The sequence below is a fragment of the Limanda limanda genome, chromosome 5, assembly GCF_963576545.1.
Source record: "Limanda limanda chromosome 5, fLimLim1.1, whole genome shotgun sequence".
Taxonomy (NCBI): Eukaryota; Metazoa; Chordata; class Actinopteri; order Pleuronectiformes; family Pleuronectidae; genus Limanda; species Limanda limanda.
Window position 1 is genome coordinate 25,987,037 of NC_083640.1, and position 27,424 is coordinate 26,014,460.

General features: G+C 41.7%; 1 protein-coding gene across 1 annotated transcript; it reads left to right on the forward strand.

Annotated features, from left to right (window-relative positions):
* Window positions 1-5,528: 5,528 nt before the first annotated feature.
* bicdl1 (BICD family like cargo adaptor 1) lies at window positions 5,529-26,540 on the forward strand. The gene is made up of 11 exons (XM_061071960.1): window positions 5,529-5,918; window positions 7,122-7,337; window positions 18,250-18,366; window positions 18,739-18,750; window positions 19,857-20,003; window positions 20,164-20,343; window positions 20,822-21,040; window positions 21,851-21,994; window positions 22,684-22,814; window positions 24,126-24,246; window positions 26,373-26,540. The coding sequence occupies exons 1-11, from the start codon at window positions 5,529-5,531 to the stop codon at window positions 26,538-26,540; spliced, it is 1,845 nt and encodes a 614-aa protein (XP_060927943.1).
* Window positions 26,541-27,424: the final 884 nt, after the last annotated feature.

Here is a 27,424-nt window from a genome sequence, read left to right on the forward strand (position 1 = left end):
TCTCTGTCAACCGCTCACCCTTACCACCCCCAACGATTTCTTCCTCTCCCCATACTGCAGCAGCCGCCTCTAATCGCACTAATATATGCAGTTTGACACACTGCGTTTATAGTCAGGTCCTAGTAGTTGCAAACTACGTTCGCATCAGTTACTAAAGAATTGTTAAATTGTGCAGCTCATGAGTAACTTAACAGAATGACCCCTCCAAAATCTCCTCTAAATCAATAGCAGCAGTGCAAACTAATAACTGTCAGGACAAGGATGTGATTACAACTTTGCTTTCATGTGCAAATACACATGAAAGAAAGAAATGAAAAAGGAGATGGAGGTTGCAGTTGATAAAAGAAACCAAATGCAACATGTATAATTTGTTATTCAGAAAAGTCTTGATTTTGCATAAAACTGCTTGAAAAGTCAAATATAGCAGGATTTTAGAACAATTTACTTGTTAATGCAAAAACACAGTTTTAACCATATAATATCAAATAATCATAACAAAAATTCAAATTTTTTCAAATATAAAAGTTAGATTTAGGCTGAGAAACTGAGTTCTATTTAAAATTGTTCCTTGATAATGATTTAATGGTTACAAATGTAATCACTTTACTCTTAGATTAAGTTTAGCAGGACTCAACAGGAGCATTCTCCTTTCTTTCGTCATACATCATAAAACTGGAAAACCAAAAATCCCACATACACCCAAACCTAATCAAACGTCCTCTAATAGAAATTACAAAGAATTTTGAAATAAAAATGGTATATAACAGTAATGCATTAATAATATGTGTCACTTGATCCCCAGTGTCACACACACACACACACACACACACTCTCACCCCCCCCCCCCCCCCCCCCCACACACACACACACACACACATACAGATTGCAAAACCTGACCTGGCAAGCAGTTCAGCAGCGGGGACAAGCTGCTCAGAGGATGAAAGCATGTTACTGTACATTCTTGTTCAAGTGCTAATTAGATTTTATGACCGTACTAATAAAGCCATGTAAAATTCTTGCCTCAGCTGTGCAACAAACAAATATATATATATTTTTTTTTATCTAAGGGCAGGTCAGCATACTCCCATATGCTGGCCTGGAGTCAGTTCACACCTCCCAATAGTGAGGAATTGATTTAATCAGATGACTCAGTGACATTTCTGAGCTCAGCTGCCACAGATTTCTTTGATTCAGCCAAGATGATCTGTTACTGTAATCTGTGTGTCTGGACAAACTATAACCTAATTACTTGCCTACATACTGTAAACCCAGGATGAGGTCATCACCTGCCACAAACAGTGTTTGTGCAACTTCATATCTGTGCAGCAGAGAACAACAGAATTCAGAAAGAACCTTCCTTCTGATCCTTAAATATAGTTGAGAAAAAAATGTGTAATAATTTATAAATAGAACCCTCTTTTAGCTTATACCATTACATAATACAAGATGCTGTTAGAGCTGAGGGACTGCTTTAAGCAGGCACTTTTTTTAACCTTCGCAGCTACTGTACAACATGTTTACAGTAAATGCAAAGGTAAAAAAGGTAATATTTTCTTGTTGCATTAAAAGTCACAATTATTTCCGTTAAAGAAGCAGAAAACAAAAATGGTTTATGATTATGATTTATTCACATTAATATGAAAAGGGTTGCATTTCCTCTGTGATTCAGGCAGAGGCATCATACTGATGTTACCTAGCAACAAGGTACTGTATGTCTCAAAGGCCAATCCCAGCTTAATTCTGAAGTAAAGACGGAAAATTCCAACACCTTCAAACTGGGTGTTTCACTGGGATGTCACTGTAATGCACAGTAATCATTACTTATGAATCACCTAAGATTCAGATGACAATTCAGATCTGCTCTGCAGTGTGCGAGCACAATATTGTTGATGTTAGAAATCTAATTCCCTACAAACAAATTAGCAAGTTACATACTACACTAAACAATGGTGGCTCATAAACAAAGCAATGGCACAAACTATCATCATGGGAAAGCAACATGATCAGAGGGAAACCTCTTCAGCACTTTGACAGGAGCTTTCCTTGTCATTTACAAGTATAAAAACACTGCCACCTCCTGGTAAAACATTGAAATTGCTTCATGTTTATATCTTCAATGTTGAGTTATACGGTTAGGGCTATCAGAGAGAAACGCTGCAGTCTAGAGGTTTGAAAAGCCAGTTACACGTGTTACATAATAAGCATCCAAACCTTGCATCAGTTGAAAAAAAGGCAGTCAGGCCTGTATGACTAAGATTTGATGTTACATAAGCACAGCACACACAGTACTGAGGAGATGCTGCTCTAGATACTGACTGCAAAGTGTTACTATGATTCACTGTCTGAAGGAATTAATGGTGTTTTACTTATTTGGTAAATCACACGACTGCAAGCAAATAATGTGGAAATAGGAGAACGAAATCCTGTCACTGGGAAATTAACAACCAATGCTTTTGATGTAGTTGACAATCCATCCGAGAAAATAGGCGACTAATGTTCTCTAGGGGAACGTTGTCCTTGTGATTGGTCGCAAACAACTGTCCTACTGCAGAAATTCAGAATCCACAGTTTCAGTTATGAATCACAACTATGATCTTGTATTAATAAAACAACGCTACACCCCCAATAATTGTCAACCCTTCACGATATAACTGAGTGGCCCTCCTATGATTTTTGTCACACAGCTAAATGTTTTTTCAGCTCTGATCTGTGCAGTCATTTAAAGCAGTGCAGTGTAAGACTGCTGATTACCAATCGTTTTGACTATGTGGCTGTAATGTCCTATTTTTTCCACAGAGGGCGCCGCAGTCTGAAATAAACATCAATAAAGTGTCTTGTTTATCTCCATCCAAACAGGAACTTCAGTGTGGGTGACTGATGTGTATTCTGTTGATGTGTAGCTTCATGCAATTAACACACTATTTTCATACATGACAAAAAAAACCTTATCTGGTTAATTCTGCTGTGGCAACACTGCTTCCACAATCACTAATATTGTTTTTAATATCTGTTTTTTTAAAAGACACTGCACAGACTGGTCTGATCATAATACAGCACGTACCTCTTTTTATGGCACAGATGTTGTGTTTTTGATGAACCTGCCATCAACAAAACACCATCAGCATTAATAAGGATAATGTGGGTTGATTAATTCCTTTAGCTTAGCGGTCACGTTTGATGTGCACTGAGGAAATCACCCATTATTTCCTGTGTGCCCCCCTCAGGAGCTAGGCAACCGTGGACCAGCAAGCTGTGACCCACTTCTTTTGTCCCTTCACTTTATGAGCTCAAGAGGCTTTGTTTGTAATCATTCATCACCAATGCTCCGCCCCAACCTGATCCCTACCCCATTCAGCCCCCCACCCATACACCCATATGACTATATCTGAGAGGACCTTAACTGCCCTAAGCCTAATACTGATTGCGACTCTTCAGTCATGCCTCAGTGTTGAAGGCATACATATTTTAAAAATATGATAACAATACACACATGACTTAGTAACATTTTGCCATCGACGTCAGAAGGAATTACACATCTATGCATTTAGTTAATTCTGTCCTTACTTACTTATAAACACTGTAGGTGTTTGTAAGTAAGGTTCAGATTGCAAAAGGTTCTCTATTGATCCTAGTTTGGATCATTTAAGGGCTTAGCCTCTTGGGATACGCTACTACCGCTTCAATCTTTTAGAAAGAAAACTGGAAGAAAATGCCTTTAAAATAAATGAAAATAAATGTTAAGCATGGGGCAAATTAGACAGGAGCTGTAGAATTTAGGGCTGATCAACAGCAGAAAATGATGCATAAATAACAGTTGAGGCCAATGTAACATTTCACTTCATAAAGTCCTGTACAGCTGCCATGGATGTGAACAACTACTGTTCAAAGCTACATTACACTTGCTTAGTTATATCACATACAGTATTTGGAATAATAATTCCATTCTGTCATCAAATATATACAACTAGTAGCAAAAGCTCACATACAGCAAATAGAATATTAAGTATATCCTGTAAAAGTGATGAAATCACGACTCAAACACACATGTAAAGCGTCCTTGCATCTCTTGAAAGGCGCTAAATATATCAACTTATTTTTTATCTATATAAGTTAATGTCCAGCATTCATATTATACTGTAAATTCATATATATTATCAGTAAAATCTGAGTATCGAGAATGCCGGGACACCTATTATCATTCTGGTTGTTATTCTTATTTCTATCATTAACATTGTTATTATTATACTATAACAGGCTTGTTATGTGGGACTGATTTGAATTACTTTCTACTATCAGGTAGTAGCTCAATAGAACGTTTTAGTTATAGTCGTCAGGAAAATGCATATGCATCGGCTCCGGGTAGGGAATGCTAATGTTAATTAAGCTAGCTACGGGTAGCAGTAAGTGAAGCCTGTAGCGAGCAATCATGGATGTTAGCTACGTCAACACCACTAAGGTTGTGTGTGTGTGTGTGTGTGTATGTGTGTCTGTGTGTGTGTGTGTGTGTCTGTGTGTGTGTGTGTGTGTGTGTGTGTGTGTGTGTGTGTGTGTTACATTAGGTAAAACAAGAAGTGAATATTCTCAAAAAGTATCTTTAATATTTGAAATGATAATCTCCCTACCCCGCTGGCTCTTCCTCAGACGTAGGTTGGAAAACATGGCGATAACTACGTTGTCCCGGAAGCTACGCTCATTTATTGGACAAATAGAAACTGATTTGTCAGTTGAAATGTGACAGTTATCATACACTCAACACAACATATCTGTCATGTTTTGGTGACTTTGTAATACAAGTAATTTACTAGTTTTCCTAATAGGTTATTATTTAATATCAATAACATCCATCATGGTATTTTGGTGTTGAATCCCTGCTTATTGGTGATTGTAAATTCGTCACAGGTCCATCATGGATCCCAATGGCCGCTGCCAGCGTTTTCTTATTATATCTCTGCACGTGCTCACTATGGAGGGTCTCTCACATGTGTGAGATTCACCAAAATATGGCGCTATGGTTTTCAGCCAATGGGCGCGCGGTTTGTAACAGGTTGCAGCTTGCGTCACTACCGTGGCGGGAACGCGCACTCAAAAAGGGAAAGAGGTTGAGAAGCATCGGGATCGCGCTCATCTGTTTGACTGGCAAAAGCCTCCGGTGTAAAAGGCCAGTCATCATTATGGGGGAGCCGGGACCCCGAGACGGGGTGGACCCTGACCGACCGACCGCAGCGCGCAGCTCCTCCAGGCGCTTTATACCCGGATAATACCAGCCTGCGTGTCCGATCGCACCCAGACAGTGCGCCGCAGGAGAGGCGGTGATTGCTGGGATTCAAGTCAGAGTCGCGACTGGTGGGTGAACCAGCAGAGAGGGACGTGAGGAAACTGGGAAGAGTAGCTCTGAATTCGGAGGATGATGGATGGATGGTCGATAACGAGCCGGCCCGGTCAGCCCAGCCCAGTCAGAGCAGGGTGGGTTCATCCGGAGTGAAATCCGTCGGCTCTTATCCGTTTGGCTTTTCCTCCGCCGGGTGGCGATGTCCGCTTCCTGCCTCGACCTGCAGACGTCTGCCGCGGGTTCAGCACCACTGGAGCTGGACAGCGACTGCATGGAGCCCCGGCCCGGCGCCGCTCAGGACTCCGGCGGCTTCCAGGGTCACCCGCTGCGGCACGCCGGCTCCGGAGGCCTCGGTATGGCCTTGGAGGAGGAACTGGCCATGCTCACCGGGGAGCGGGACGACGAGGAGGAGCTGCCGGACCTAGAGATGCCTGTCGTGGGGCACAACGCAGACCTACTGTCGCTCTTCCACCAGAAGGAGAAAGACTTGGTTTTAGCTGCTAAACTCGGCAAAGCACTGCTGGAGAGAAACCAAGACTTGAGCAAGCAATATGAGAAAATGCACAAAGATCTCAACGAGAAATTAGAGGTAAACTTAATGTCACTCACTCTAGTTTTAATGCTGCCATAAGCCTCTTTCACGTGTGGCCTCAAAATGCCATAATCCGAGAGCCAACTTTGGACCATCGCAATGTAAACAAACTCAACAGGGTCCTAACAAATGCAGAGTGTATAGAGCCTCGCATTCAAAGTCATGTAGCATGATTCACCTTTTCCATGGCTGTGTATTATTGTATCTAATGTGCTATAAGCTGCAGAATAAGCCTTTTTTAACTGGCTTGTCACGCCGATCTAAAGAAAGAAGTGGACCTCAGTGTTTCTGTATTTTTAGTCTGAGTTATTTCATACTGTGAAGCTGAGCTGTGGTTTTTAAAATCCTTGACACAAGCCCAACGCATGGCCTGAGACACCACAAAGACTAATCCTGTCCAGGGCCTTCTATGTATCAACTGTACATCTGTTCAGCCCTTTTATCCATATTCATCCTGGTGTTGCAGCTCAGAGAAATAAGCTCCTGCTTGTTGTTATTGATGTTGTTACAGTTCCCGGCTCTAGTGGCGGTTGATGTTGTTTTGTCGTCTTGTTTTGAATCCCTGTGATCCCTCCTTTTGTTTTGGGCATTCAGCCATTAGATGAAATAGTGGCCACACAGATGCCAGCTGCTTCAACCCTGGACTTAAACATAATAACAACTCACATCCAAACTGACAGCCGCTGGCCATGCCGTGCATCTGCTCACCGTTCATTGCCATCTAGAGAGTAGAAGCATTGTATAATTTTAACTGTCACTCCAGGAGACAGGGAACACAAGAGATTGGTTCAGTTTTAAAATCCCTAAACTCTATCCCAGATTGTAGATTCAATGTGTGCTTACATTTTATCATTAGAGTTGCAGTTATTGTTACTCTTTCGAACTTTTTCGTCTTTTACTCAAACTAAACTTTAAACTGTCTTCACTGTTCGTATCATATGTTGTCATGTTAATGATAAATGCATAGTTCTGACGCCTCTGTACATCATCAGCAACCCCAATGGAATCAAGTGTCAAGTTTAAAGTTCTGAAGTTTGTTCCTCTACTGAATTTTTTTCAGAGGTTGAGCACAACTGTCTCTGTCGGTTGAAACCAGCATTTGTCTATGACTTTGTCTAAACCTCAATAATTAAGGCAACACTGTTCAAATCTGAGTAAATCACAGTTTTAACCATATCACCCTCCTCCTATGACATGCAGCACTTGGAGCAGGAGAAGCACGAGTTACGTCGGCGTCTGGAGAGAAGAGAGGGGGAGTGGGAGGGTCGCGAGGCCGAGCTGGAGACGGACGTCCAGCAGCTGCAGTGCGAGCTAGAGCTGCACCAGGTCCAGCTGAGGGAGGCTGACAGGGACAAGACCAAGGCCATCAGTGAGCTCTCTGAACAGAACCACCGACTGCTGGAGCAACTCAGTAGGGTGAGCAGTGTGTATGTGTGTATGTGTGTGTATGTGTGTGTGTGTGTGCTTCACATTTACTGCTTCACAAGGTCCTGGTCTATCTGCATTGAAATTTAATTAGTTTTGGCTTTGAGTCAGTGTATCACATTGGTTAAATGTTGCTTTAAAGATCCCTGCAACCCACTAAGAAACATTTCTCTGCCAAATGCCAGCGTGTCTTTGTGTGTGTGTGTGTGTGTGTGTGTGGCCTGGCCTGGGGCCACTCTGTCCAGTTCACGTCTGCCTGGCTGGCATTATATAAGGTGCTCAGCCAACTGAAGGTTCATCAAGATTCATCGTCCCCCCCAGGGCAAACGGGGGCTCTACCTTTATTCAGCCCGTCTATCTCTCTTTCTAACTTCACCTGAATTATGCTAACTCATCAATATAAAAGCATAGCTTCCAGGGTCTTAAGTTGAATAATTTAGAATGATTGGACTGCACACTTATGCAATAGCACTAGGCACATTGACAGGTGATTTGATTGCACGGTAAAAAAGGTGTGATAGGAGATGGAGATGGGAGAGAGAAAATGGATCGATTGGCAGATATCCGATATCTAAGATACATACAGATACAGACTGTACATACAGCAGTGCTCAGGGTTGGCACGACAACGTGAAGCTGTATTTTATTTGACATGATGTACTGAAGCTATACTCTTTCCCACTTGATATACTGGACACACACATTAGGATGAACTGAGATTGGCAGTGGATGCAGATTGATGGAGCCGAGAGTGCTATAGCGTTTGTATAACTGATTAACTCCTTGCTGAGGAGCTCAAACACGTCAATCTGCTCAATCTACACCGAAACAAGGACCACTTATCATCCATTGATTTTTTTTGTATAGCCCATATTTACAAATCACAATTTGCCTCATAGGGCTGAACAAGGTGCAACATCCAGTGAGGGATTCTTCCCATGATGGACAGAAATGCAATAAACGTCACACTGTTACATCAACAAAAAACAATATTTAGAACATTGATGAGAAAAGATTGTGTCTAACATAAATGGAGAGGTGTGTCAATGTTTAAAGTATTTGTACAAATGAAAATGTCTGACAGAGAAGAAGGGAAGAGCATGATTGTAAGAGGTATTGCCAGTAATGGTAGTGTATGCAAGTAGGAATATTGTATATCTAAGAAATGTAGTTGTAATTATAATCCACCATCAGCTGTCTCCAAGATCCAAAATCCACAATGTGACTGCATCAGCAATCCTGAATTTGCAAAAAATAATCCATACTTAATGTCATTACTAACTAATTTCTGGACATTTAGAATGGATAGAGTGTACATTACGGTGTTTTTGTTTATTTGCACACGCTCTGATTCCTGATTGTGGCTTCATTCCCAATCAGGTCTTGTCAACGCAGAATTAAATGATAATCACATTTCCCCAAAATTCTGTCTCGTGCCTGACAACTGTTATGTCACACGGGTGAGCAGGATGGCGTCATGCTTCCAAGCCTGTCAGAGGGATATACAGCCTAAACTCCTTTAAGACCATTATACAGCATCAGCTCAGGGGCTGTACACAGAGGCCTGACAGTGTTGTTAGCTGCTACAGGCTGGCAGTGGGTGCCAAGACTACATGTCAGGAGGCCCAGAGCTCTATAGAAAAGGCTGACAAGCCTGTGCAGGTGATTTTATAACCCCCTCATTACGGCTGTCCATGGCAACGCTCACATGCGCACGTGTGTGTTTTTTCTCCTGGGAGAAGCTGTGATCTGCTGCTGGGCACATGCTGCTCGGGGAGGAGAAGGCTCTGTGTGGTGCTGTGTGGTTCACTGCTGTGTAGAGCAGTTCTCCTCGTTGTCTTTCCATCAGATTAAAGCAGCCTCCTGCTCGCTCCTGCTCCAACAACATCGTCAAACTGCAATCAGGAATTTGTGCTGGAGAAGTCAGTTGACATGGATTGAAGCAGAGAGCAGACACTTAGCGTAATTAAAGTGCATTTATTTTAATTGAAACCTGGGTGTGGGAGTGATACAGACATTTCCCTGAAAGTGGTCTGTTTTGTGTTTTGGGCGCAGGGAATATCTGGTGGTCTTTATGACTCAGTGAAATTCACAAGACCTTATTGACTCCATCGATCCAGATCTTATGATTCAGTGCATTGGGCAGACAGAGGGAGACCTGCTGTGTAATGAAATAAAAGAGGTCAGCCACAGTGCTCTCTCTCTCTCTCTCTCTCTCTCTCTCTCTCTCTCTCTCTCTCTCTCTCTCTCTCTCTCTCTCTCTCTCTCTCTCTCTCTCTCTTATATCCCCTTTTCTCTATGTCTAAATTGCTTTCTTATTGCTGTTTCTCTCTCTCTCTGGGCTTATTACTCAGTGATCGGTGGTGACTGAGTAATGTTGACCATTTACAGCTCAGAGTGAAAAGAGAGAATGCGAAACGGAGGAAACAATGTGTGCGCTATTTATTTCTGCCCAATTTAGGCATTATGGCTAGCTCTAATTGGAACTGTCCTGTTAAAACTATGGAATAGCACATATTCCTGATGATTATGAGCTTCTTAGTGCAGTCCCTTGTCATTCCTTCTGAAAATCACTTGTCACAGAGTGGTGACTGAACAATAGACACATCTGTTGAGGACCAGGCTCCAAACTTACAGCTCAAGCACATCCACTGCCTCTAGGTCAGTGATGCCAGGGTTACGGCCCGCGGGCCGGACCCGGCCCGACTGTACATCACATCCGGCCCGAGGGTGATAAGGGGAGAATATAAATTTTAATTTAATTTTGATGGAATTAAAAAAAAAAAAAAAAATTAAAATTTTCGGTGGACTCCGTTAGTTGGTCTGTTGCTGCTGCCCGCCTCAGCTGCAGCAGCGCCGGTAGTGCTGATCGAGATGTTGTCAAAGAAGAGGAAGGTCGACACTGAAGCTCGCATCTTTCAGGATAGATGGAGAGAAAATTATTTCTTTTGGGAAGTAGGAGGCAAACCCGTGTGTCTTATCTGTCGTCAACAAGTGGCTGTACTAAAGGAGTACAACATCAAACGACACTACGAGACCCACGCCGAGAAATACGGCGAGTACACAGGGCAACTCCGGACTCAAAAGCTAAACGAGCTAGCATCATCGCTACAGAAACAGCAAGCCGTATTCTCCAAATGTCGAGATACACACGAAGGTTCGTTTTATTTTAATACATATTGTAACGAACTGATAGTTGAGTTCTGTTCGACTGCTTGATATGTGGTTGTTATGAATGTTCCGCTAAGTACACCGTGTTGAATAAGTACTGAGATGTCCTGAGTGTCTGTGAATAGGTCGGGGTCGGACATGTGACAGTTCTTGACCAATGGATGTGTGGGATGACAGGCTCTCATTGGCTGGTTCGTTGGCGTGTCAGGGGTGAATGAGGAAGTGGAGGAAGAAGACGAGTGTTGTTGAGAGAGAGAGAAAGAGAGAGAGAGAGAGAGAGAGAGAGAGAGAGAGAGAGAGAGAGAGAGAGAGAGAGAGAGAGAGAGAGAGAGAGAGAGAGAGAGAGAGAGAGAGAGAGAGAGAGAGAGAGAGAGAGAGAGAGAGAGAGAGAGAGAGAGAGAGAGAGAGAGAGAGAGAGAGAGAGAGAGAGAGAGAGAGAGAGAGAGAACTTTCCGAAGGGAAATTAAGTTGTCATAGCAGCCGGTACATTTGAATACAATAAAATACAATACAATAGAATAAAATAAAAAATATTGAGGTAGAAAGAATAAAAAACAGATGGTAATGTTATTGTTAGACAGTATATAAGAATAGTACAGTATATATAGTATATAATATAACATAATATATATTTATATATGATAGTAATTATACCAATATAAAAGCAGTATATAGTAATAATGGCAGCAACAGTATATATACTAATAATAGTAATAGTGATATAATAATAGTAATTATAACATGTACACATGTATAAATATGTGTATATAGACTTATGTATACAAAGAATATACAGAGAGTATGATATATTTTATAATTTCCAGTGTGATATGGGGGGGAGGGAATAAAAGGGGCTGGGGTTGACTGATAGCCAGGCTAGTGCCATAAAGGCACATGGGTGTGTGGAAATATGGGTTGGTGACTGGTGATGACTGGCAAAGTTAATGTGCCTCATCTGTTATTGAGCCAATTTAGTTTTTAGATAGCTCATATTTGCCTATTTTTTCAAGAACCGTTTTGTTTTACTAATTCCTACTGGATATTCAATCACATGGTCTAATGTTGGACTACTTTATTCTGGCGCTTTCTTTCTGTGACTCGTTTAGGCCTACTTGGCCTGGCCTTCTTTTAATTGGCGTTATTTTGCATTGACTTGTTTTCATGTGCAAGCCTTCAATAAATATAATAAAAGTAATTAACAGTTTACACTTTTGTTATTTATAGGAAATGTGTTTTGTTGGCACCTAGTCTATTTTGTTGCATTTCTAATTTATAAATGTAGGCTACTTGCATGGATAGGAAAATGTAACGTTTTTAGAGGGTAACTGTCTCCTGCTTTAGGCTATGTAATTTTAGGCCTCATTGTGAGGCTATTTTGGTGCCGATGCAATTTCTTATTGATGTGTAGGCCTTCATGAATAATTTCAAATAACCTACCTATCCATGTGTTGAGTCAGTGTTTGGCCTTTTCAGTCCGAAAGTGTAATCCGGCCCCCTGAGGTCTTGCTTGAAAAAATCTGGCCCCCTGTCCAATTTCACCCTGGCATCCCTGCTCTAGGTGAACAAAAACACACAAAAGCCATTAGCCAATAAATCATAAAAAAACATTTTAAGTGTTTAAAATTATAAGAGAAACATGTGACAAAGTTCGTGGAGAAATTCATAATGAAATGTATTTATTGATACATATGTGTATACAAAGTATAAATAGATATTGATAATTCATTAAGATATCAATTTGCCTAATCATATTTCATAATACGTTCCCATACATACACATGTATGTTATATATAGAAATGCAGAAATAAAGCATACCATAAAAAAATTGAAAGCGTAGCGTAAAAAATAAACAATTCTTTTATTTATTTTTCCCAATATTTAACATTCATTCAATAATCTAATTTGTATTATTTTCATTTCAGAATTTATTTATTTAAAAATGTTTTAATCATTTTTGATTTCATAAATTTTGTACATGCAAATATGTATTCATACATACATCCACACATACGCATGTTTGTATTTTATGTATGAAAGTACTTATTCATCTATTGAGGAAAAATACCTTTTTTTGTCCTTTGAGATGCAGAAATAAAGAAGTTTCTTGCTCAGTTAGCAATTTCTATAATTATAATGATTAACTGAAAAGATCTTTATGTATTAATTTTGGATTTATTCATTTGATTTGTTCTCTAAGTACCAGCTTTTCTCAGGGTAATGTCTAAAGCAGATAATTGTAGATATATAGAAATGCAGAAATGAAGTGTAAAGATTATTACTAATTTAATCCTCTGTTAATTTCAAATTCTTAGTTATCATTTTTTTTAACTGAAGAGCTTTTTGTATATTTATTTTAGATTTATAAATTGTATTTTCTACTCCTTATATAAATAGCCACTTTCAGAGGATCATTTCTAAAGCAAACCTTTAAGCCAGAAATAAGATTCACAAAAAAAGCCTGTGACCCTGCTAACTTATTAACACAACCTTCTATTGGCTGCAGTGGGACGACCTTGACAAGGCAGGGCGCTCCATAGGAAGTGATGTAAGTCATGGGCTAAAATGCAGCGCTGAGGGGATTAGGCTATAATCCCTGCTAATAGCCTTGCCATATGCATTCAGCCCCGGACCAAAACAACTCCATGCAGCGCATACTTTACTTAATTAATAACAGCAGGTAACTTAGATATTAAAGTAAAGAGGATCTAAAAAATGTAATCTTCAGCTATTGAATCTTTCCCTCAGCAGACGTGTACACCTCCTGTGGTTATACCTCTGAGTAGGGTGTGTGTGTCTGTGTGTGTGTGTGTGTGTGTGTGTGTGTGTGTGTGTGTGTGTGTGTGTGTGAGTTTGTGTGTGTGTACACTGGTCATCAAACTACATATTATATTAAGGTTCCGTTGATATTGTAGATGAGCCTCGGAGGTGTGTGCTGTGTGTATGGATCTCCAGTGTGAGAACAGCCAGTCTCCTCAGGTCTAATCTGGTCAGAGTGAGGCAGCAGGAAAAGGACCTTTCTCTAATTACATCAACACACATGGTCACAGATGGCTGAAGATGCACTGACTCAGTGCGTCTTCATGCTTTATGGTCATGGTCAATTCTCCCTCTCTCAACCTTCAAATGTGAAAGCAGCCTCAAGGGACTCATCAAAGTGGTTCAAATCAATAAATCAATAACATTTTATTTGTATAGCCCATATGCACATATCACAATTTGCCTTGTAGCCCTTAACAGGGTGCGCCATCCTCTGCTCATAAACCTTGACTTTATTCAAGGCCGTAGCATAGACTGTGGGCTGTAGAGGAGCAATAATTTGTTATTGACGTGTCATCAGAAATAATATAACAAACAAGGTGTATTGTGAATATCTTTGAATGACAAAAGTAGAAATGTGGCTTCCTAGTGAACATGAGTATCTGCCCAGCTATCATCCTCTGCTTCCCATCAGCCCCAGGTAACGGTTGCTGTTAGGATCAGCTTCCGGGACAGAACCGCTTGAAAGCAGGGTTGCCCATCCTCCGTAGGTCTAGACAAGGCAGCGACAAATGAAAATACCAGAAGCATCGAGACTACACGTCGCAGCTCGGCCAATCCTTCTTCCTGGTTGCTAGGACAACCAGAGTGACATGCAAATCGGAACTGCCACGTGTTGTTACCATGGGAATGTGATGTCCAGATAGTTTGATGCCAGGTTGAGCCACCAAAGACCAAGTAAAGCACCTTTCAGTCATATCTGATGGATCATGTTCCACAGCCACAGGTCGCCTGTTACTGAATCAACAGGAGGGAAATCTACTTTTCAAGTCTCGGCTCTCAACTTATTCCCCCTGCAATGTGAATGTATTTACTCAGGTGATTGTCAGAGTAGAGAGGCTGTAAAGGAAAGCGTCTCTGCTGAAGTCGTGCTGATAATACTTGATCTGGGATATCTGAGGAATTTACATGCAGATTAAGTGACTGCAAATCAGGCAGTCTGCGGTCAACTCTTTTTTTTATAGTATCTCAGTCTGTCAGCTTGTTGGGCCAGTGGGTCACATGTCATGTGAGCGCTGTGAACTGTCTGAGCTGCACAGGCTCCCACTGACTGTTCATCTATTTAGCAGACGCAGAATTGTGCAGCTGTCACATAGAAACCCACATCTGGACTCTGTAGCCGGACCCCCGCTGACTCATACATGAGCTCACAGTAATGCAACGAGGTGATTTAAGCCTGAGACAAACTAGAGCTGAAAATTATTCTATAAATGTGTTTAATACTTTTTGTTTTGAGGCTGGGGGTAGAAACAGCACGTGGTGGTAGCAAAAAACATAATAAATAAGTTGTCGTAGGGAACTCAGGTATATTTTTGAAAATCCATCCATTCACTTATCCTTTGAGGGATCACAGAACACTGCTGCTGTGTTTAAACAATTACATCAAATGTGCAGCATCTTGTGTCATTTAAATGATGAATCTTTGACAAAATATTTCAACTCTCTTAAACTATATGATTTTTAATCAAACAAGTTTCCTGGAGGATCAGCTTGTGTCTGTTTCTCACTTATCTCCGGTATATCACAGCTCAGTTGTTTGAAATATCCCATAATGCATGTTATGGTTACATTGTGTGACACACATTTTTTTTACCATACTTCATCTAAAATGTCAATGTTTCAACTCAGATTCTCCTTTATGTATAACATGGAGCTTCCATTGTGTTTAAATAAGGCTTGGGTATAAGGCTGGGGTGACCTTATGGTTATATGCATCTAGTTCCATTCACTGACTATTACGATTTCACTAGATGCTGCACCAAAGTGCCACAAACCAAACACAGGAGCAGGTTTAAAGGGTTTTAATGTCCTGAAAAAGGCAGTAAGGTAAAGTGGGGAGAGAGGTGGCAGGTCCAGTGAAGTTGGTGTATGTTGAGTTAGTGGCTGTGGCAGGGGTCAGGCTGATTGGTTTGGCCATCCTGTCACTAGGCGAAAAAAGGTCAGAGTTTAAGGATTACAAAAAAAAACCTCACTGAAAACATGACTTTACAGTTCAATTGGCAGACTTTAACTACAGCTCTTGGTGAGCAGCAAATTTAAGAGTTGGCAGTTTGAACAGTGGATGAAAGGCAAAGGGTTCATATACACTGCAGGGTGGATTGGAGATGGGAACTAGGTGTGCAGCAAGGATGAGGAGGGGGAGATCGCTCGATCAGGAAACGTGGCGGTAGGCCTGGGAGTGATGAGCCACGTCTGGCCCACATACACAACACAGAGAGACACACAAGGGGGAACACACAGGCACAAGGGGAAACACAGGGGAAACACAGAGAAGCTGAGGCTGCGGCCATGACTGTAACACTGACTCAACTTTTCTACAGGGTAACAGATACTGTCTGCAGTGATTGTTTAACCTGCTTTGAGTGTCAGATGTACACATGGATTTGCCACATGATAATGAAACCCACAAAACCCATTTAGCAGGATATGTCTGGCTCATTGATTAGTAATCTCCATGAAACCATACCAGTAAACCATATACTCATTATGTTTATCTTATCTTACACTTGTTCTGATTTTGTAAATTCCATCTTTGTGTTGTTGAAAACATAATAATTCGTACAAATTATTTGCAGTCAGGTTTAATGGGCAATCATTTTGGAGTAAGGTGGAAAGAAATTAACCATCATTGAGTTTAAAAAAAAAAAGTAACTTCTTTGCTTTCCTCTGCCAGATGATCTGAGCACAGCCAGCAGTATTGAAATCTTTAAAATGTAACTTCAAACTGAGTCCAAAAGTCCCGCTTTGGACTCAGAATCGTCTGTCAGACATTTTTTGTTCTATGTATTTATTTTTCAAATAGATTACTCTCTTTTATCATTAGTAACAACTTTTACTTATTCTTATTATATGTCAGTCTTTTCTGGAATAGCATTGAACTAGCAGAAAGATGATGAATGTGTTCAAGGTGGCTGAGGCTCAGGAAATAGAGCAGGTTGTCCACTAACCAGAAGGTTGTTAGTTCTATACCCAGCTCCTCCAGCTCACATACCAAAGTGTCTTTGGGCAACAAACTGAGCCCTAAATTGCTCAAATGTGCTCCAATGTTTGAATGGTGGGCATATGAGGAGGACCACTGGCATTTTACCTTTCCTTACAGGTAGTTCCTCTGGTTACAAACCCCTCAGGGTCACAGCAGAGTAGTCGCACTGTTTCCATCCATTAAGTTATTGTTCAGAGCGGAGCTGAGGCTGAGGCCGAGTTGTCCTGGCAGCTTGTCCTCCCAGCAGAACACTGACACAGACTCACACCAGAGTTACCTGAGGACTGGAGTGAACTGAAGTAAACTCATGTACATGACCAGCTGTTGAGCCTCTACAAATCTCTGTGAGCCTGTTGGAAGGCTGATGCAGTGTGTAGTGTCACCTAGAGGCTGCAATTCATATTGATGCACACTAGTGTTAAAAAGACATAATTGAAAAATGAAAAAGATTTCAACCTGAATAGCTCCTTGCTTTAAGTTTTGTTTTTGGCTCTATATAAGCCATGTTTAGTCTCCTCAGTGAGCTGTAAAAAGTGAGTCATTTTTTGGATTTTGCTGTTGCCATGGCAGTGATGAGGATGCGAGCGGGAGCTTCCTGAGTGCAGCTCTATGCTAATGAAGCCCAGCCTGGCACTGAATAGTCTGTTCCCACCTGGCCGATATAGGCTCATCTCTGAGTGTGCTGCAGAGAGCACAAACACTGAGCTGTGGACTATTGAACGCTTCCGAAAAGGGCCGCGACATTTGCGGGAAATGCTCACTCAGAGGAACAGTGTATCATATAAGAGTGTGGGGAGGGATGATTTAAAACAAAACTACGTCAGTAATACATGTTCTGAATACCAGCGTGTTAATGCATCTCTGTGCGTTTGTGTGTGTGTGTGTGTGTGTGTGTGTGTGTGTGTGTGTGTGTGTGTGTGTGTGTGTGTGTGTGTCTCAAGCTCTAATGAGTCACTTTCTAAGTCTAAGTAAACACAAAATAAAGATTGCTGTGTAGTCTTTCTCACTGAACTAAGCAGTTAATGTAACTTTAACAACATGTTGTTGTTACCAAGAACAGCAATTATACTCCACTGCTTCATCACAATAAAGTTTACAGGTCTGCTGCATCATATTCCTAGGTGAAGTAAATGGTGAAAAAAGTCTGAAGTAATGTGTTAATCACATTCTAATAAAAAAGGATGTAACAGCGGGATATAATGCAGTGTCCTGGCATCGGCTAAGGTGGCTACTAGGTTTGAATAGTGACACAGCATTAAATGGTCTGATGGCAGTCCTTACAAGGGACAACCTTGTTTGTGTAATTTATAGCGAAGAACACATTATTTCTTGAACTGTCTAATTGGATATAAAGTACATCTTGTTACGTCTTATTAGGATACAACTGTGTATATTTACTGTCTAATCAAGAACTTATAGTTTTGTGTAATTTAATTTAAAGTTTGGCTTGTTACATCTAAGGCGTGTTTTGCCTGCTTCTTCTTGCATTGTGGGTAATGTAGGCAACAGGCTTTGTCAACTGATAATGACGTGAGAGTGAGAAGAATAAAAAAAAGATTTTTGTCTCTGCTGCAGTGATTGTTATTCTTATTTAAACTTTTCTCTGAGTCTGACAGTGTTATGGGAGTGGAGAATAAATCAGTGAAGTAAAGTGAAAGCAGACTGATCAAAGGTAAATGTTCCGTGTTGTGTGTGTGTGTGTGTGTGTCCAGGCTGCAGAGGTGGAGAAGCAGCTGTCCACTCAGGTCCATTCATTACGTGGCGACTTCAGGGAGAAGAGCATGTCTACGAGACAACACATGACAGGACTGGAGACTCTACAGGCTGAGGTGAGCCACCATCTGGAGCATTTTGCCATTATACCTTTCAGAGTGCACATCGTCCAAGAGCTAAACTGAACAGAATAGTTCAGCTATACTCTAGAAGTCATCAGAAATGAAGTTGCATGCTTGCAGTTACTGGCTCTCAGCAAGAAGCCTGGGTGACATAGTTTAAAGTTTCAGTTTTTGATAACAAGTTAACGAAAATCCACTAAACACTGTCAGGAAAGAGAGGTAGTGTACAACTTTCTCCCGTCATGCTACTGGAATTGCTTCTGGGCACTTTCTCTTATACTTGTTGTTTTCCTCTCTCTGTAATCTGTATCTCTCTCCTCACTCGTTCCTCCTTTACTCAATCTCCTCCCCCCTTGGTCGGAGCAGCAAGGGCTAGAAGTGAGTGGTAACCGAGCGCTGTCTGTCGGCCTGACTGCATGCTGCATGCAGCGTCTTGTGAAATAACACAAACATGACTTGCATCATTTTCATTTCCCGTTCAGAAATTACAATTGCTTTTAATCTCTTATTAGATGTGTTGATCCAATTAGGATCTTATGTTGTCACAGATATTTCATGTATGATGGAAAACCTTTAATGGCATTTCCACATCTTTACAGCAATCCCTGTTTCCATGAAATACAGTTTAAGCATGAAAAACCTGATGCTAATCAGAGCATGTGATATGTTGTGATGTCAGCCGTGCTCATGTATCAGCCTCATAAACATTGATACCATTAGAGAGTTAAAACAGCGGAGAGTTCCTCCGTAGCTTCTCTTCAAAGACAGGCAGAAAACACCCAGACTGCAGAGCCTGTGCTATAATTGGAAGGAGAGGCTCTGCTCTATATTTGGCTGAGTTACTGCAATGTCTGGGTGCTCCCACATCTCCATCGCTTTGCCTTTATACCACATATGCTGATGACTAATGGCTTTTCCCCCCACATTGCTGAAAAGACGGTGACTATAGCAGCCTAAAAATATCCAGAAGTTGGAAAATGTTGGTACTCATATGGTGGTGAAAAAAACAACTGATCCGTGAAGTAGGTTACCAGATGTAGGTCATAAGCAGGAGGGATAGAAATGAGCAAGAATGGATGTTTGTTTAATGGGGAAAGCTGCTCGGGCTGCTAAAGAGAGAAACAATTCATGTGGAAGAAGTTGTGCTGTTGCGAGGTTAGCCTAGAAGGCTGTTATATTATACAGCCATGGTGAATGGTAAGCTGATATATCACCAAAACATTCCTGAAGATGAGGGTGGCAACTAGCACCTACGCCCATGCTAGGCAACAAACATTCTTTAGACCAGTGGGAGTACTTTTTAATCTTGTGTAAGAGCCCTGCTTCCCTCAGAGTCAGAGCAACAATAAAATGCAGCTTTCAATCAGGCCCGCAGCTGCCAAACTGCTGCTATCGACCCGGAAATCTGAACAATCCTCCATTTCACTAGTTAATACCTTTTACCCGGGGGCGTAGTAACTGAGCGGTGCTGTCTGACATGTTAGATTAAGATGCTGTCCGAGAGGAAGATGGAGCTGGAGCGCAGGGTGCACATCATGCTGGAGGAGAATGAGCTGCTGCAGAGCACAGTGGACGACTTCAGAGAGAGGACGCTGGTGTTGGAGAAGCAGTGTCAGGAGAAGGATCTACAGGTACGGAGACACGAAGGACTGGTAGATCTTTGACAGCAGCTAATAAAATGCACTTGGACAAAGCTAAATTTGTGTTCAACCACAGTTAGTCCTGATGTCAGACCTCTGCAGATATTCACACTTCGTTCTGTTAAAAGTTTGCCGTCTTGGTTGTGTCCAGTTGAGGCAGAGCCAGCTGGAGCTCCAGGAGGTTCAAGTGTCCCACAGGCAGCTGACCTCTCGGCTGGAGGAGCTGTCAGAGGAGCACAGCCTCCACGGCCTCACCCCACACCCGTCCAGTCTGCTGTGTGAGATAGAACAGAGCATGGAGCAGGAGGAGCAGGAGCAGGAGAGGGAGCAGGTAATTACTACCATGAGTCTTGGATGATGTTTTGTTGAGTCCGCTCTTTGTTTGTTGCTTGAAATCCGTGCGACTTTAACCTATCCTTTGAGCAGCATATCACAACCCATGGGGGTTGCAGATTGTTTTTTATCATCAGGGCTCCAAGGTTCTGGATAAATTGCCTGAGGAAATAAGGCCGTTTGAGACGATGTCTTTTAAATCTCGGCTAAAATCCATACTTTTTCAGATGGCATATTTCAGCATTAACTCGGGCTGCCAGGCTATTATTGTTATTCTATCATTATTATTATTATTACCGTTACTATTTATCTACTTCCCTCTGTATTTTAAGGATTTTTTTTCTTGTTGGGCAGCACTTTGTTCTTTGTGTTGAAAAATGCTCTATACAAAGTTATTTTAATTTATTCCATCCTGCTGTCAGCACCAGGAGCTTGTGAAACTAATATCTAAATATCCCCCCCTCCAACTTGTCCAGTTGCGTCTCCAGCTGTGGGAGGCCTACTGCGAGGTCCGCTCACTCTGCTCCCATCTCCGGGGAAACGACATCACCGACTCTGCGCTGTCCACCGATTCTTCCATGGACGATTCCTCGGAGACGTCCTCTGCCAAGGATGTGCCTACTGGCAGCCTCCACACCGGCCTTCTGGAGCTGCGGAGGCTGACACAGAACCTGCTGGATGGCAACGAGTCCACGGTAATGAACAACTCCCTGGCAGCTCAGCAGCTCTGGAGAAATGACATCTCACAAAATAAGGGGTTTCCAATTCATTTGTTGGAAGAACTATGTAGTTACTAGGTATTACTAGTGCAAACAGAATCAATGGTATGAGACAGTGTAGTAAGCACCCACTCATGTAATTTAGTGTTTGAGAAAGAGCCAGAAAATGATATAGATAATTTTGTAAATGAAATGAAGCAGGTTTTGTTATGGTTGTAACTTACACACTTTTATTTTTCACTGACCTGAGATCTTTTGGCTCCACCTGCCATTCCTGTTGTATCTCTATGAGTGTTGCTATTCACACATTTATCTCTGGATACATTTATGTTCATGTTTACGTAACGATAAATAGCCACTTTAATATCGCACTTTTCTTAACCCATCTGTTAATAATAAAGCAAACCCTGCCTCATTGAAGGGCAATGACGGCCTTAGAACATGATTATGTAGTGTTTACAAAACTGGCAGTGAAGAATATTAACCAAATTAAATATGAATTAATTAGTGGAAGATTTAAGGTATAATGAGTCTTTTTAGACCAGACAGTCTAGTGTTGGTGACTACTTAAAGCGCTTTACAGTGCTCACACATTCATCAGTGCATCTATGTGCAGCACTTTCTCTGTCATATATCACTTCCGTCAGGGGCCACTTGGGGTTGACTACCTGCTAATAATGGACTAATAGTGCTTTTACAGGATACTGCCTATTTTAGAGACAGAATAATGAACCACAGAATGGCCAGTAGCAGTACATTGACAGTGAGTGTGTGTCGTGTTGAAAGGGCTCGCGGCGCAGTGATGAGGAGGCTCTGGAGGAGCAGGTGAGGAAGATGGGAGAAGAGCTGAGGGAGGTCAGAGAGCTGCACGAGGCGGAGCAGGACAAAACACGCAGCGGCCAAGGGGAGCTGCTGCAGCTGCACAATCAGGTACGAGCGTCTATAACATCTGTACACATGTGTACACTCATATACATCGTATACTGTACATGGACTTGATATACATGTTCAGCTTTCCCTTTTTTAAAGGGACACACCAAGGCTCTGCTTCTCATCCTATGGAAGTGTCAGACAGGGTTCATTAATTCTACTTCACATCCGATCTTTCTTTGTGAAATAACAATGAATTAACAAATACTCATGTCTAAGAATAACATGACCCAGTGGTGCAGATGTGGTTCTCATCAGTTCCTTAGCTGATGTGAATTTGATGTATTTTGTTTGTAATGTAGGACATCTTTTCAACCTCGTCTCATTTCTGCAAGGAGAGCTCACTCACAATGGGTTGCAATTGGTTTGAAATGCCATCTTACACACACACACACACACACACACACACACACACACACACACACACACACACAAACACACACACACGCACACGCACACGCACACGCACACACACACACACACACACACACACACACACACACACACACACACACACACACACACACACACACACACACACACACACACAGTTCACTTATCCTCCCATTGAAGTGGGTCAACTCAAGATCTCACACATGAGTAGCCCACTGTATCAATCTGCCATTACAGCCTGTATCCTGCCTGTGGCTCACAGCTCTGTTTGATGCTCTCTTCCATGTGACCTGCAGATGGCGCTTCTCTCTGTGGAGATGTGCTCTCTCAGGGAGGACAACCAGCGGATGAGGGTGATGGCTGAACTACGAGAACCCAGCGAGCAGCTCCAGAGTGCGATCAGAGACCGAGACGACGCCATAGCCAAGTAGGACCACATCACTGATGCAGTAAAAATGATGATTATAATGAATGAATAATAGAAAAGAATAGATTTATATTGTAAATATATACAGCCTATATAATATAATATAATATAATATATTAAAACTACTTTATAAACTATTCAAGAGATCTGTTAAAGAAATGTTTATAGGACAATCACAGTTTATTACATAATCTTTATGCATTTTAGGAAGTCATGACACTGTATTTACCAAGTAAAGTGCTGATGTCACATCCCTAAAAAATGTACGACAGGAAGGGAAGTCAGATGAATGCCCTTATTTGGAATAGAAAATGTAACTGAATGACCTCCTGCACTTTAGTTGTGTAGTTGTTTGTACCCAATCTCCAACAAATTTGGATTGCTCTGACTTCCTCAAACTGAATGTGTTTCCTTCCCTGTCCGACTTTACTTTTGAAATATATCTGTGCCCAGGTCACAGCAATGACTTTTCAAGTATTAGGTTTCCTTATCCATATGTAAGGGATAAATTAATTAATAAATCAATGTATCAAAAGCAAATATGAAACCTATTTAAAGACGTTGTGGCTTAGGAGGTAGACTGTGTGAATGATGTGCGATAGAGAAAAGGCTGCACATAGACGCAATGTCTGAATGTGTGTATGGACGGGTGTGAAGCACTTTGAGTTGTCATCAATGTTAGAAAAGCTTCTATATATAGAGAGAGACCATTTACCATATTTTGGGAGGATGCTAAGCATAATACGTTTTTATTCATAAGAAAATAGTATTTATTTGGTTTCACTATATAGGTCTTATGTTTTTATTTGTACATATGTAAATTGCAATATTGATGTTCATTTATAAAGACTGAAAAGTTTCAAAAATGTCTTTAGATATAAATGTATAAGTTATGTTTAAATGTATATACATTTTTAATTGTGACAAAAGGAAAACTAGTTATGCTATAGTGCACAGCTAATGGGGATGCACATCACTTATTCACTCACATTAAATAGATACAGATTGAGGACACTTTAGAAAATGAGCTTATTCAAGTTATTTCTGAGGGGTTTTAATATTAAGCCAGAGCCATAATAAGTAATAATGTTAATCAGTATTAGAGGCACTGATAGTTGAATTTCTGGTCTTATATTAAGTTTATATTAACATAAACACATGTAAGTGGATGAATATTGAATAAAAGAGTCAATCCACTCTTTATAAGAGTCGTTCTGAATTCATCTCTATGTGAAGGAGTTCCTCACATGCAGCCTTTCATGCTTGTAAGATACCTCTAGCGTCTCTCTGTGTATTGTGTGTGTCTTGCAGAAAGAAAGCGGTGGAGATGGAGCTGGCCAAATGTAAAATAGACATCATGTCTCTGAATAGCCAACTCCTGGATGCCATCCAGCAGAAGCTCAACCTGTCGCAGCAGCTGGAGGCCTGGCAGGTGGGTCAGAGGTCACAAGCGAGTTTATCAGTAAAAGCCTATAACAGTCCTGACGTTCTTACGTACAGATATTTCTAGGTAGTGACATAAAGAATCTGCTCTGTAAATGTAGTTCCTGGATGGATTATGTTAATCTAATTGTCAAAATATAGACTGGAACAGTTTCTATCCATTTTCCCTTCTCTTCCCTGTCACTTGTGTTCAGTCTCATTGTATTTAAACACAATGTGTGCACATACACTTAACCTCTCAATTAACCTCTGAGTGTTTGTCAGTGGGTTGGCAGTGAGGGTGTGTGTGTGTGTGTGCCCTCCATCCCCCTCCTCGTCCCTAACTGGCAGCTCTTTCCTCTCTCTCTCTCTCTCTCTTCTCCCTGCCTACAGTTTGCCTCCTCAGGGCTCTTTACTGTTTGGCTCTTGTGGTTTCTGATCTAGTGGCCTTTCTCAGCTTCCGTACCGCCCTCTCTCCCCTGTGGTACCCCACACCCCCTCCTCCTGCCTTAGAGGTGAGCCCGAGCTGCGCCATCTCGCCGTTTCACCCTCGCCGCGCTGAGCCATTCCATGCCACGGTTAACTGACTCAGACTGGAGCAATGCTCATCCCAGCTTCCCTGTCTCTCTGAAACCATTAACCATCACACAGAGAACCATCCTATCCCACCACCCTCTCTCTCCACCGGCCTGTCTCCATCACCTGTATCCCAGTGTTCACGCTAAGAGGTGTCTGCACAGACACCAAATATTAGTTCCTGTACCACCAGCAAATGTGAATGTGAGGGTGAAGCATGGCTGTATTTGACTAGGATTAGGTAACATCCGAAGACGACTAATAGTTTACTAATAAAATGTATTAACTCATATAGTGAGCACCAAGCAGCTGGTCAGAAACCCCTGGTTGCATTAGCGTTGTCTTTATCCTTTAAGTCAAAGTATTTAGTGCAGATCAGTGTTTCTCAGGGATCATCATCGGGACAGGAAAACAGAAAAATCCTGATTCATGCAACACTGAATTTACTTTTCATTCAGACTCTTATTACCAAACAGTCTCTCCCCTGGCCCTCTAGAAGCTATTCAGGTGTTGAATTACTCTTTACAACAAAAATAAATATCCCACATATGGTCACAGTTCAGACCTGGTGTAAATATCAGAGATCCCTCCACAGTTTAAATGTCTTGTCAGGCTTCTCGGGTCGATACAGTGATTTGTCTGTGACCATTTGTCTGTAACTTTAATTATCATATCTTTCTCCATAGCTGCACACATTCATTCATCCGGACTCCTCTCTAACCTCTCTCTCTCTCTCTCTCTCTCTCTCTCGCTCTCTCTCTCTCTCTCTCTCTCTCTCTCTCTCTCTCTCTCTCTCTCTCTCTCTCTCTCTCTCTCTCACTCTCTCAACATAATTTTAACAGAAATGACGTCCGTAATTATTTGCATATAGAGTTGAGAATGAGGATTTCGATCACAAGATCCTAATTCCCGGTGTGAACAGTCGTACTTAAAGCTGACCACCTGTGATTGGATCTCTCAGGACAGATGTTAGAACCAGGTCTGAACAGTGCCCTGGATTTACAAGGGTCACAATTTGGGAATGACATTGTCATCATGGACTTTTTGAGGAGCAAGAAGACATTTTCCTCAAAAGAGTTTTGACTGCATCGGCTGCTCTCTTTCCTTATTGAAATGGGAATTTTCATCAAGTTTAGTAAACTCTGAGCTGAATGTGCTTCAACTGGATTTTGTATCATGTCCTTGAACATCTCTTGAAATGTGCATTTCTGCAGGACAGCTTTAAAGAGGAGCAAATCACAGTGTTGATTTCACTGAACCACAAACTGCTCCAGTCACAGCACCTTACATGATACCGTTCACTGTGTAATTGTTAATGACTGGGGGAATGAACTTTACAAATTACCGTGCTGGATGTTTTCCATTTGATTCTATGGTATAATGTGATGGTCAGATTCCTATTTTAACAGTTTTAGCTCAAAGCTTCTTTTGCACATTTTCCTATATTAAGGTTTTAATTATTCCCACACAGCAAATCTGAGGCCACGTAGAATAACATTATTGTCACATATAATGTAAAACTGAGACAGGAAGCTGTCTAATGTCCGTCCTTGTCTCCAGGATGATATGCACACAGTGATTGACCAGCAGCTGATGGACAAGCACCAGGACGAGTGGCGCTCGGCCCCCTCCTCCCTGTCGCGGGCCCACAGCAGTCAGTCCTCCAGACGAGCCCACCGCATCTCAGACCAGGACAAGAGACTTTTCTCTTTTTTCAAAAAGAAGTGAGAACCTGTTGGACTGTCCCTGGGCGCAGCAGAAAGACAGAGAGGGACGACGGCGCGGGAAGAGGAGGGAGAGACATCATAGAGCAGGGGGAACGACACAGCCAAAGACGGGTCGTGGCACATGTTGAGGTTTGGGAGGGGGGGTCATTTTGCACTTTATCTGTCCCATTACTCTTCTCCTGACTGATTAACTACCGACTGCTGACAGTGAGAGATGGAAATATGAGATCAGGACTTCCCCAGAGGCTTTGGCTGAAGCCCCTCTCGTAGAAAGAAATCAGTCCCAACAGGACGTGAACAGGGTCACAAAGTTTACCTCCGAAACAGGAAGGTTTCCTTGTAGTGCCTATGACCATCTCTACTAGCCCACTGCCAAGTCTGTAGAGAGGGGAACACATGTACTCACTCTCATCGTATGCATCCCAGTAATCAGGCCAAGGTGTCCGGGGGAAGACGGCTGGATTCCTGGGTCAGTGTAGGTTTATAGGAAAAGATGGGGACGGCGATCAGAGCGGTGAAGCTGCAGCCAATCAACCCAATCGTTCAGGTTTATTCATTTGTCCAGAGGATGTTCAGAACATGAAGCAACAGCTTTACATATCAGGACCATCGCATAGTGTATATTTGATGAAACATAAATGACATTATTTTCTTTAAAGACAGCCATGCACAGAGTTTTACCATGTTTCAATGTCCCAGACCCAAACTCTATAGATAAAGAAAGTTAAGAAATGTACTTCTACAAAGAGATATTGAAATTGCACTAAACAATATTTTTATATCAGCAAGAGATCAAATAGCTATGTATAATGTAAATGTGAAAGGGGCCACCGATTTATTTTTTATCCATACATCATCTTTACCCCTTAAACTGTGTGGGCAGTG

Excerpts from the sequence above, each read along its gene's own strand:
- bicdl1 (XM_061071960.1), top strand. The coding sequence starts at position 5,529 with ATGTCCGCTTCCTGCCTCGACCTGCAGACGTCTGCCGCGGGTTCAGCA. Across the intron at positions 21,995-22,683 it reads TGCTGCAGCTGCACAATCAG|ATGGCGCTTCTCTCTGTGGA; the intron begins GTACGAGCGTCT and ends TGTGACCTGCAG. Across the intron at positions 22,815-24,125 it reads CGAGACGACGCCATAGCCAA|AAAGAAAGCGGTGGAGATGG; the intron begins GTAGGACCACAT and ends TGTGTCTTGCAG.